Source organism: Taudactylus pleione, unplaced genomic scaffold (genome assembly GCF_031769625.1).
Source record: "Taudactylus pleione unplaced genomic scaffold, aTauple2 ptg000535l, whole genome shotgun sequence".
NCBI classification, from domain to species: Eukaryota; Metazoa; Chordata; class Amphibia; order Anura; family Myobatrachidae; genus Taudactylus; species Taudactylus pleione.
Genome location: NW_028284937.1, coordinates 3067561 through 3080609, shown reverse-complemented (window position 1 = coordinate 3080609; position 13049 = coordinate 3067561). Strand labels below are relative to the sequence as shown.

At 42.5% G+C, this 13049-nt stretch overlaps 1 protein-coding gene across 3 annotated transcripts in view; it reads left to right on the top strand.

Annotated features, from left to right (window-relative positions):
- The window catches only part of LOC148501051 (myosin-binding protein C, fast-type-like), a 157899-nt gene that overhangs the window by 45067 nt on the left and 99783 nt on the right, over window positions 1–13049 (top strand). For all 3 annotated transcript variants that reach the window (XM_088450919.1, XM_088450918.1, XM_088450917.1), the window contains 2 exons: window positions 179–253; window positions 3117–3265. In XM_088450919.1, coding sequence (XP_088307045.1) covers window positions 179–253; window positions 3117–3265 — 224 coding nt within the window. The remainder of the gene's footprint in view (window positions 1–178; window positions 254–3116; window positions 3266–13049) is intronic.

Here is a 13049-nt window from a genome sequence, read left to right as displayed (position 1 = left end):
CAAGTACCTATGTAATCAGTTTATGCTAAGTGCTTATACAAGTTATGGCAAATGTATAATAGTAAAAAAAGATAATCTAAATACTATAAAACAAAATAGCTAAATACTTATAGATTGAGAAATGATTTAATAATAAGTAAAATTAACTAGCCCTGTTTTTTTTTTCATATGATTAAAGATGCACCTGATGCTGAATCATATGACATGTCGGGGTTACTGGTCAGGAAACCACACGATATATCAGTGGAGACAGGTATGTAGCGAAAGTCGTTTTAACAAATTGTAGGCCTGATTCATTATGGATCGCTATTGCGATCGCAGCTCCGTAATCGCACGCAGATCCACTGTGACAATATGCTAATATTTGCAATCGTAATGCCATCGCAGCCTAACATAAGGCCGCCCACATCCCCTTACTCCCATCCGTAATACTTAGCAACATAGCAAAACCATCGGTATAATCGAGTACCATAGTGCCCTCGCGCAGAATTACACCAGCCCTGACCTTACTTAGAAATTGCTAACCTCATTGCACGCAGTGGGAGCTCAAGCTGCGTATGCCATCGCAATGGCTAATGTATGCACGCCCAAGCAATGGCGTTCAAACACAATGACACGTCTGCCTTTCTCCGACCACCCCCCCCTGTCACCACCCCCAAACAGTCCCTCTGTGATTGGTCTGCGTAGTCACTGTGATGGCAGTCGAATCGCAGCGAGACCTTCATGCACGCGCAGTATGCAACAATCGTCCAACTGCGTGCATAATCACAGTTGCAATCGGTAATAAATGAAGCCATGTATCATAAACGAAAAAGGCTGTGCTGTGACTATAACACTGGCAGTAGCACTTTCTGGGACTGGCCTAGGTCACTAGCTATGTTTCTCCCAGGGCTGGATAATAGTATAGGCATCATCTTTCTATGGGTGTCTACAGATCTGTCCTCATATGCTGTTGTTCTAGTTGCAGGATATTGCCCCACTCCAGGTCCTGGGTGACTGTACCAAACATCTTTCTCGCTGAAAATATGCATCTTATTCGCAAAAATTAAACAACTGGAATAACAAAACTACATTGCTGACTTGTACAGACCAATATCGTGTCTGAATCTGTGTAAGATGGGCTCCAATGAGAGCGGCCGCGGCTTTTCCTCATACCAAGTCTCGTTCTGCTTCATCTGCGACTTTGTACGTGTTTAAAACTAATTCCTGTGCGATTAAGGTCACAACTCGGCGTCTCTAGTACACTGTGAGTGGTGTTACGCTGTGTCTGCGATGAGAATAAGATGCAAAATGTTTGCAAATGATCATAGGCATCCATCTTTCTTTAAAATGCATTCTCAGCCAGTATGTGGCAGCCCCTTATTTTCCTCTTCCTAAAGTCATAGATGTGATGATGGTGGGATGCCTGGCCTAAGTACCACCAATGACTAAATAGGACACAATGATGGTGACCCTGCCTCGTGTAGCATTATCTGGATCACCATATTCTATGAATGGAATCTAGTAGAAGATGTGGAATCCAGTGATGAACTAAATTGATGTCAGTATTAAAAACAATAAAGGAATACATAAAATTCTAAAGAAAATCTCTCTTCTCCTTCATCATCGGGCCTGGACCCCTGAGGGGCATCGCACGTAGAGGTGCCCTGCCCTTACCAATAAAACATTTCTCTGAGTACCACCTAGTTTTGGACAGTGAGTACCAGGATAAAAGTGTCTAAATATAGTGCATGCTCTTGTGGCACTACAAGCACCAGCATCAGGGGCGTATTTATAATGGGTGCAGGGTGTGCAGATCACACGGGCCCCCGGGTCACGGGGGAACCCACATCACACACCCTGCACCCATATTATCTAAAACTTACCTCTTCGAGGTCCCACGTCAGGTCTCTCAGCGTTGCTCAAATGCCGAAAAATGTCCGTCGCGGCAATTTTTCCGGCGTTTTGCGCATGCGCTGTGAGGAAATCACTGGCAAAATGGCGGCCGCAGTAGTGCACAGTAGTGCCACACTCTAGTGCCCAGAGTCTACTGATTATGAGGTGGCCGGCTAGTCGCATCAGACGGCTGCCGGGGTGAGATGAGGGGGTCCGTCACGAGGGATCCACATGGGCCCCCTCCTCTGTAAAGACGCCCCTGACCAGCATACACTGGTCCACAAGAACAGTCACTACAAGTATTGTTCCCCTTAGGAGAAAGAAAAACTAGCAGTGTCCCGTGCACATACCATATAATCAAAATATTCATAATTAAACCATAATATAAATAAAGACTCGAAGACATGAATTTGGCAGAATACATTTGTTAGCTATTTATTTAAAAGTAAAACATTTAACAAATTTTCAAGTAAGTTTAAACACACACCCCTAGTAACAATAGGACCAATTCATCACATGGTGTACCACAAGCCAGTCCCATGACTTGAGGTATAACCCACTCCGTTTTTCTAACTGTAGCTTGTGTTATCTTCTTCTTTACTTGAGCCAGCATACTGTAACATGCCTTCCAACTTTTGAAGGCCAGGAAGAGGGACCCTTCGCGCGTCTTAGGCACGGGTGCCCAAAAAGGGGGCGTGGCTTTCCGGTAAAGGGACGGAGCATCTAGAAAACGGGGCAGAGCCTCACGGAAACCCCCGTTTACGTCACTATAGGGGGCGTGCCCAGCACTCTCCAACATGCTGGGCAGCCCCCCAGGCTCTCCCTACACAGGTGAACAGATGCCGTGCGCATGTGCACAGCATCTGTTCATCTGCTCTCCCCGACTCTCCACTCACCGTGGGCCACTGTGGCCCGTGGTGGGACAGTCCCAGAAAAACGGGACTGTCCCGCTGAATTCGAGACAGTTGGGAGGTATGCTGTAATCCATACCAAAAACCCCTCATACACAAAGCAGACTGCTCTCGGCAGATAGGGAAAAGACCTGTCCCCAGCATCAGGTGTTCTCTCTGTTTGGTAATAGACCAGATAGGAGCCAACATCTGTATATATTGTCCATGCTCATTTGCTGATGCTGTCCCTGTTCAAAATGCTGTGAACATTTATTTTTTATTTTATTCATTAAAAGAAGCTGATGAATATTTATTTTTTTTCCATTATGATTTTTTTCTTTATTTTTCAAGGAAGAGATTTTGCTGTAAAGATTAGTGTAAACGGCACTCAGCTCACCGCCAAGCCCAGCGTGAAGTGGTTTAAAGGAAAATGGCTGGAACTGGGAAGCAAGAGCGGAACTCGTTACAAGTTTGAAGAGAGTTTTGACAAGGACAATAAGGTCAGATATGTGAGACAAGTTTTTATATGTTTGTCTACACTTGTTTTTATGGCCAAAAATGTCACCGGCGATTCTAAATTAACAGATTTTAATGTGATTAGTGAAAATGAGTGATAAACTGTCTAGTGGGTTTACTTAGTATTAATACTGGTATCAGGTTGTTCTCTGAAGCGCTATATATAATCTTTTTTTGTGTCTGTGTATTTGCATTAGTACTATAGTGCCGAAAAGTCTTATTTACATAGATATACAAGGACATAGGCTAAGGGTATGTAGTCATGAAGTAGACATTCAAAAAGTTGACAGACAATTTTAGGGTTAGATTAGGGTTAGGCTGCGGTTAGGATTAGGGTTAGGGTTAGATGACAAGTCAATACAAAATTGCATGCTGGCTCTCAACATTCACGATGTTGACCAGTGCCGGCTCCAGAGGTGGAGGTGGGGCTGCAGCACAGTCTAAAATTCAAATAGAGGAACCACACCAACTGCCAGTGAGTCCCAGCCGGCGATGTTTGGCAGCATTTGGGGTGGCAGTTGGTGTGACTCCCCTATTTGAATTTTCAACTGCACTGCAGCCCCACGTCTGGAGCCGCCACTGATATTGACATTATGTCAGTGTCGACATTTTACATGTCAACATGCCTGTCATGTAGGCATTTTGAATGTCGTCATTCAGATATGTCAGCATTCTGGTGTCGAAATTCCGATTATCAACTTAATATACCAAACCCAGAGCGAGCATATGTATGTTTGATGCCCATTACTAGATAGGTCTCACAAACCATTGACATCAGGCTAATATGTCCTAGCTAACAACACATTCAAAAAAAGGGAATGATTTAAAATGTATTTAAAATAGACAAACTTGCTGTAAATAAATCAAATTCACAAATAAATATTGAAATTTGGAATTGTATTTATGAAAATGGTATAAATAAAGTTTCCTACACTGAATTCCAAAATATATTTTCATCTGAATCCGTTTTCTTTATCTACTTACTTACAGTACCACCAAAATAGTGGCCCAAGCCGGCGACATCCTCAGTGGTGCAAATGTTTGGTCAAATAAGAAGCCTTTTTTAAGTGCATAATAACATCTGAATTGTAGAACTAAATTGAATTATGTGGAATGGGATTATATAAAGGGCTGGAGAGGACACATGTGCAGGAGCTTTCTTGGGTATGCTGGAGGATGCAAAGCAATTTCCTTTCTGCAAAAAGGTCTTGAACTTTCAACTCAGCACCACCTCTGGGATACTGGCGATTAGTCTCGCAATACTTAAGTAATAATAAGATGCATATTGTACCTGGTTGGGGGAAAATTAAGCTCCCTCCTTGTGGTCTTCCCCTGTAGTAAGCCACCTCTTTCATAAAACTCAATATGCTATCCGATACTTGGATGTCCAATGTTTTCAAGTTCCAGATAGTAGGGACTTATCACAACAAGAAATATACCAAGGAACGTAGGTTCAGCAAATGGGTCTGGGGGAACTATCACCAGCACAGGGCAAAAAAACAGGAAGCTATTTAACCCCTAAACCAATGGAATAAGGTCTAGAGAACCAGCTCCCTCCTAAACAGCAAAATCTCAGAAGAGGAGAGGACTGGGCCTGATGTTTCCATGGTAGCTGGCCTTGAAACTGGAAGAATGGCAGTTCCCATATTTATGATGAAGCTAAACAATGGCCATGAGTGTATTACTAGGTGCTCTTTGGGCTATCTAATAAAACTATTTATAAAACAGCAGTGACATATGCAATGAAAACAGTCTTCATTTTCTCTGTGTTGTGTCACGTTGTTAATAGTACATAAGTGAGGCTAGAGGTTAGAAAAAAGATAGAAATGCCTTAATTAAAGAATGTTGGCCAAAAAGTTAGTAGATTGGATTTTGATGCTTTAACTGCTACTATACTCTGCATGTACAGAGTGGTGGACGCTATGTGGCAACCTAAAGATCAAAAAATAATATTAATGCACCAACCTACGAAACTGGGTGATAACTGATTTGGCTGTGCACATTCAAGTGTGATGGTCAAACCAGGTGGGATCCAATGGCAGTTGGTGTGGCTCCCCTCTTTGAATATTGGACTGTGCTGCAGCCCCACCTCTGGAGCCGCCACTGGTCAAAACTCTGGAGTAGATCTAAGTATGACAGGAGAGGCTCTGCCTCACCTGCCTCACCTGACCGCACATCACTGCTATTTGGTAATGACAATATAATTTGGATTCTTTCTGTAGCATATAATATGTGTTTATATAAAGATTCAACGTCGTTTCATAGCAAGTTGAGACAAATAATAGTCATGGTTGTCTAATGTCATGTAAGTCACTCACTTTGGGCCTGATTCAGAGATACAGCATATGCAATTGCCGCCGCAGCTGTAAATTTGTACGCAGCGGCTCTGCGAAAATATACAAATATCCTAGCTGCCGGAACTTGTATTGAGACGCCCACCACCAGTTTTGCAAATCCAAGCCACTGCGTACAAAGATGCAGCTCAGTCATAGATCAGTCAATGATTGGACTTCGAATAACCCTATGGTTGCGCAGAATGGCCATGGGAGCTGAGACCCTGGAGACATGTTCACTGATGATGACTATGGGCCTGATTCAGCGAGGCTCGCAATTGCAAAACTGCATGCAGGCAGCTTTGTAATTCCGTCCTTGCTGTTACGCAAATGCAGCAGGAGGTGTATGACACCCCCTGCTGCATTTTGTGATCCCAGCACTGCGACGGAGATTGCAAGCTGGGATCACCATCGCGACCATCGGTGGTCGATGGTTACGATGGTGGACGGCGCCCGGGCTCCGGCCAGCTGAGTAAGCCTCTGCTTACTCAGGCTGGCCGGCTTGCTATTGATCAATGCAGATTCTAGGCTGGCCACTCCAGGATAACGGGGCGGACACGCCCCCATTTCCGGGAATGCCGGTGACCCCACCTCCACACTGCCCCTTAAATGCCTCTGCCTGACAATCAGGCAGAGGCATTCAAGGGTCTGCGTGCGGCTATGCAGGACCCTTTCTGCACACTCGGCGGATGGTTCCTGCACACACAGGATCGCAGAATCGGGAATCTGCGATCAGCAATGCGCTTGCGTGCACTGCTGTATCAGGCTCTATGAACAGTAAACTAAATTATTTATGAAAAGTTTCCAGACCAGAGATGCTCCTCTACCACACATAACAATTCAGTGATAGCACACAGCAGAGACACGCACCAAAAATGGTCACGACACGTCTGCGTTTTAGTCTCCATCTCCCCGTTGCCACTGACAAGTGGTCCCTGCCTTTCAGTTACTTTGCTAATAAATCCTCACTGCAAGCGACAACAAAAATGAAACTTGACGCCTGCGCTGATTAATCACTCAAACTGCATAAAACATCAGCATTACGTCCATCTCCGAATCAGGCTCTTTGTCTTACACAGTAAACAACATTTGTGGACCTTATTGATGCAGCATTGCATGTTTATTCTACTGTGTGTGTATGTGCCTGGCCTCTCTAAAATTGTATTTATAAATATACAGTATGTGTATATACCATACTTGCCTACTTTTGAAAAAGCATTTCAGGGAGATTGTGAATGTAACACCTATGAGCGTGGCAGTAAAGTGGGCGTGTACTGTTACATCTGAGAGGCGTGTCATAATACTGACTTACATCCAAATCATACCTAGCAACTTTTTTCAATCCTTTCTGGGAGCAGTCTGAGAGGACCAGCTGCTCTCAGCTACTGGGGGAAGGGAACTATAGCCGTCATTAGGCCCTGCCTCCTTTTCAGGAAACCCCCGCGATTTGTGGGTCCGCATGGAGGGGTGGGTCTAAATGATGCAATTTGTGCCATTTAGCCCCGCCCCCTCCCTACAGACCCACAACTTTCACGGAAAATCTCCCCTTCCTGCCCACTTCACTAGAAAGTGGGCGGGATGCGGGAGATCTGCCTACTATTTCGGGAGGGCAGGGGGTTACCCGAAAAATCGTGAGCCTCCCGCGACTCCCGGGAGAGTAGGCATGTATGATCCAAATTTAAATGAGACCCAATGCAGTTAGAAATATCTATTTGTTGATGAAAACACACTGATACTTTTTAGAAAATACATGTAGCCATAGGGATCATTGTGCCTTATACCCAATGCAGGGAAATTATACTAATGATCCTATTTGGTTAAAAAGTGGGAGGCACATATAGAAACCGTTGTAATTCCTACACCGTTCACCTGATTTGGATGTAATTACCCTCAAATTAAATCTGAAAGTCTGCAGTTAAAGCACATCTTGTATGTTTCATTTCAAAGCCATTGTGGTGGTGAATAGAGGACAAAATATGAAAATTCTGTCAATGTCCCAATATTTATGGACCTGACTGTATATCTCTGTTATTTTTAATATAACAGCTTCATAGTGGGGGGAAGGTGCAATCAGGGAGATTGGTAGACTTTTCAGGGAGTCAGGGAGATTGCTGCTAATTCAGGGAGTCTCCCTGACAATGAGGGACAGTTGGCAAGTATGGTATATATATATATATATATATATATTGTGATGACTTGGGGTATTTAGCTCGGCAGAGGGTGGATGGGTGCAGTGTTTAGGTGCCTATTGAGGGTCCACACACGGTTTTCAAGTAAATAAACGAGGCTTTTACTTCCAACTTGTGAATTCAGGATACAGAAAACAACAAAACACATTCCTGGTGGCCTTCCCTGTATCACACAGATATAGGCCCTGGCTTTCTCAGCTCGCAGCTTTACTGCTTCAATATCCCACAGTCAGAGAGTTTTGTGGTCCCCCCTTGCCTCCTGCAAGGTCCGGACACCGGCCTCCTGGCCCCCAATGGCTTGCTCAGCTTCATTGGGCTCTCTGGCTTACTGCTTCAATGTCCCATGGTCAGAGAGTTTTGTGGTCCCACCTTGCCTCCTGCAAGGTTCAGACACCGGCCTCCTAGCCCCCAATGGCTCGCTCAGCTTCACTGGGCTCTCTTACTGTTACAGTCCCAACTAGACTGTCTCTCCCGGCCTGACTGCTCGGCCTTCTCACTAGCTCACACCTGAGCTCTCTCCACCTCACAGGTGTATCACACTCAGTATTTCAACCCTGTGTGGGAGGATCTCTCCAATCCCACACCAGAATCTGCTGCTCACCAATGCCATCTCTGGTGATACTGCCACATTATATATATATATATATATATATATATATGTATGTATATATATATATATATATATATATATATATATATATATATCCGTAGATTGTTAAATATACTGAATATACTGAGGAAAGATTATTCTGAATAATGTAATTATATGTAGATAAGCATATCTATAGATCATATAATGGACACTGCTCAGTAAGATATATGGATCAATATAAAGAAATCTATTCTGCTATCAAAAAGCTTCCACATTCCATTTCTAATTATATATTTTTATCTATTTTGCACCCTCTAGTGGTGACTACATGAATGAACAGCAGTTGAAAAAAACAAATTGCACATCAAGATATGCAGTGTATATAATTGTACTGTACATCAGAATGTACAGTGAATTGCATAATTGTATTATACTGTATCTGTATTTTGTTATGATATTATTTGGTTTCTGCAAGTTGCTGTCAATTTCTATTTGATGACCATAGATCTTGTGAAATATAAAATTACAAATCCATGCCAAACTGAAAGATTGTATCACTGTAAAGCTGATGTAGCTAACCATGATCCTCAGTGGGAATGGTCTGATCCTTTGCATTTGGCTGAATTGGTTGGAAAACAATTCCGGAATGAATAAAAGATTGACAGTAGCCCAGATAGTGCACTAACATAAGTCAATGGTTATACATTTTGAAGTCGCTTGTAAAGAGTAATCAACATAAAACATAAAAAAAATAATAATAGTAAAATACCCTCTAATGCTGAGCATAAGGTGATATTTTGCTACTACTAAAGGAGACTGCAGCCTCCTCATAAAAATTAGCACTTAGAGATCACCTATAAACAATAGTTTAATAAATGTAGTACTCAATCATTTTCCATTTGAATGCTAACAACAAATAAAAAAAAATATGTATAAAATAATTTTCTAAATGCAGACTGATAAATGAATTATTCATATTTCATAGGAGATTTGTGTTCTACAGCAATATTGTCAACAATATTATACTGCACTACGAGGTATTAACTATAGTTGCTCGTATATTCCTATGAGAACATGCTTGGTAATAAAGACTCACTTTAGGACACTTATTATAAATGAAATCAGGGGTCCCCAAAAACAATCATTTTGATGTAATAGTTAATAACCGCCATGATAAATTCAGCAGATACCCATAGGTGTAATAACTCATTCATCTCCAATTTCTCAGCTTGAACGCTCCCCCCACAGGCATAGGAGACTGCAATGGCTGCTTCTTAGCAGCGGCGAGCAGTCTCCCAGTGCAGCCCAGCACAGAGCAGCATGTGCTGGGCTGCTGTGATGAAAGAGGGGGGGGGAGCGGTATCGGACCCGGGCCCCCGCCTGGCCACTCCAGCAAGCCCAGGCCTGGGTAATTAGTACCCGCTCCCCCCCCTCTCGGCGCCTCTGGCTCAACTGTGTATGTTTTGATTATCTGTAAGCTGTTTTGTTATATTGTATAATAGTATAGGAATTGCGGATGATTTCAGCGACAGATAGGTCTACGTACACTTATGAACCTTGTACTACAATAGTGTTAGTTGTACCAAAAAACACAGTGTAACGCACTTCCCAATTTATGTGGGTGTCAGCTCTATCAACGGAATTATGGCAGTGGCAATCCACCACATAGATTTAGAGGCAATATATAGGGTTGATGATGAGCGCCTACCGTGCTTAAACACAAAATCAATCAGAACACTCAATAACTAAATCTGAACACTCAATAATTAAATAAGTAAATAAGTAAAAGTGAGAACGTATATAACCCAATAACTGTATAAATTTATAGTTAATGCAAATAAGCAACAATAATATGTAATTTATTTAAAAGTGCAAAGCGCCTGTGTAAACCTAGTGTACATATCTGTTTGTATGAAAGTGCTACGTGTGCCAATTTGGCTCCAACAAAGTGCATCATGCATAAACCAACACGGCTAGATATAACCACAATTCTGTGTAAACAGTACCTGATGTGTCAAAAAACTAATACCAAGATATATAGCTTATATAAATAAGCAGTATACAGCAGTGCGTGTATAAAGAAGAGATTTCATTCACTAAAAATAATAATAAAAACAGTATATATGACCAAATTGATAAAAAATGCTTCAGGCAAAATTACATCACATAAAAATACAGGCAAATAAATATCATAAAAATGGACAAAGGACCAGGATAGATCATAGGTTTATCTTAAGAGGAATGGTCAAGAGTTCATGGAGGTAAGTAGATTGAGCTAATAGTAACCATCAGGATTCACTGCCACATGTGTAAAGCCGTAAAGTAGACTCCAATAGATCTAATATATTTTTAAATTACAGCAATGGTACAATAAGAATTGTACTTTCCTGTCTATGCATAATGAGGCACCTTAGAACAAGTCATGGGCTGCTCCCCAGCAGCAATCAGACCACATTAATCAGGTTGTACTGTACTGTAAGTACAGTTCTTACTGAACCCTTGTTAGGCACATGTAAGCAATAAAAACATGCAGTCCTAAAGTCCTAAGTATATAATATGGTGATTAATATTCTAGCAAATAAAACTTCTTATTAAGTAAACATAAAACCTGAAAAAATTGAATGTTGTTGAGTATTGTAAATTCTTTTGTAGAACACTATGTTGCTGAGTGCACACTGCCAAAAGTGCCCTATTAGCAGCTATATATTCTAAAGTAAACTCATATCACCTCATTATTAGGCACGCTCTCTCTTTCTTTCTCTCTCTCTCTCTCTCTCTCTCTCTCTCTCTCTCTCTCTCTCTCTCTCTTCTCTCTCTCCCCCCTCTCCCCCCCCTATGGGGGGGATGTACTAAGTGATAAACTGGTGAGTGATTCTGCACCTGCGTCACAGTGTACTCATGATCGGAGATAGATTAACGATTAGGCAAATTAGGCTCCAGCCTAGGGTTCAATGGACACTGTAAGGCGCCGCGCACCTCTTGTGGCACCATATAAATAAAGGTTAATAATAATTTACCGTTTTACTTTCTTTTTATTATACTCATCTCTCTCTTTATATCATTGCTGTACCATTGTCATTTTGCCTGTATTCTGTAGTTATTCCCACCTGCACAGCCATTGCTTCTCTCCTATGCTATGTTAACAATGTTTTTTATAGTTTTTTAGCCCTGCTACTGTCATATTTTCAGATTATTCATTTTCATATTATAGGACTGTAGTTTTGCTTTCAGATGTACCTGCACTGTATATTTAATCTGTTTATATTCCTGGCTTTGTGTCAATTTATCTGCACTGTTTTTGCAACTCACTGCTACTATTACTATTGCTCCCCACCAATTCCCCTCATCCACACCATGTCCAATCTTTCCTCAACTCTCCCCTCACTTATCGGCCTTATTCTCTTTTCTTTTACCACCTGCTCCTAATTTTCTCCTCCTCCTAGTCTCCTCTCTCTCCTTCTGCCACTGTCATCCTATCCTCTTTCTCATATCTGGTATTTCTCATATTTCTCATATTCACTCTACTCCACCACCACCTATCCCCTCACTTTCAATCACTTCTCTCCCCCTGTGGTCTTGCTGTCTTCCTTCTCTCCAGGTCACATCTCTCCAACTCTCTTTCCCACCATTAGCAATTTCCCATCCTTGCTCATGCATCTGCCCCATCCCAATGCTCTCCCCATCTCCTCACTCCATATCAATCTTGTCAACCCACCACACTCCAACAACCCTGACAATATAATTCATATCCCATGTCTTTACTCTTTCCCTCTCTCAGGTGCCTTCTGGAGTGCCAAGTTTGTCTGTAACAAACTGAACTCCAAATCTCCCCTTTTCATTTCTATCTTCCTGAATCTAATTGCCATTACTGAATCTTGGATCTCTCCATTGGACACCTCTTATTCTCTCATACCAACAGACCATGGTGTCAGGAAGGTAGATGTATGGGGGCCCTTCTCTCCCTTTGCTGCTCTAACCAGTTCATACCCTCAGGACTGTCCCCATCTTTCCCTTCCTTTCAGGTTCATGCTATTTGCCTCTATCACCTCATTTATCTTCGCATTGCTGTTATCTATTGCCAAACCTCGCCCCACCCCTGGTCCTCTCTCCAAATTTCTTGATAACTTTGGCTCTTTATCTCACCTTACTCCATCTCTTCTGACCTTCTCTCTCTCAACTTAGGGTGACTTCAATATCCCTGATTCATTCCATCTATCAGGAAATCACCTCCTGCCAGGCTCCTCAAACCCATCCCTGGCCTTTCAGGCTTTTTGCCTCCGGGCTTTCCCCACCTTCTCTGTCAATCCTGCCAAGTCTGACTTCCTTCTCCCCAGTTTCTCGAGATGTATTCATGGCTCTAATCTGGAACTCTCTCTTCCACCATAACCACCCTTTATCCTATCCCCTTCCGCCTCCTCTGTTCCCCCTCTCCAAGGGCCTGGATTGCCAATCGTTGCAACCTTTCTCTGTGACCAGCCACTATCTCCTCTGCATTCACACATGCCCCTGCCTTTCCCATTCTTAAAAAACCCACCCTTGATTCTGACACTCTCTAAAACTACAATCCCAGCTCTGTTGTCTCATTTGCCTTCAAACTCCTTGAGTGGATTGCCTACAACTGCCTTGCCACCTTTCATTACACCCACTCCCTGCT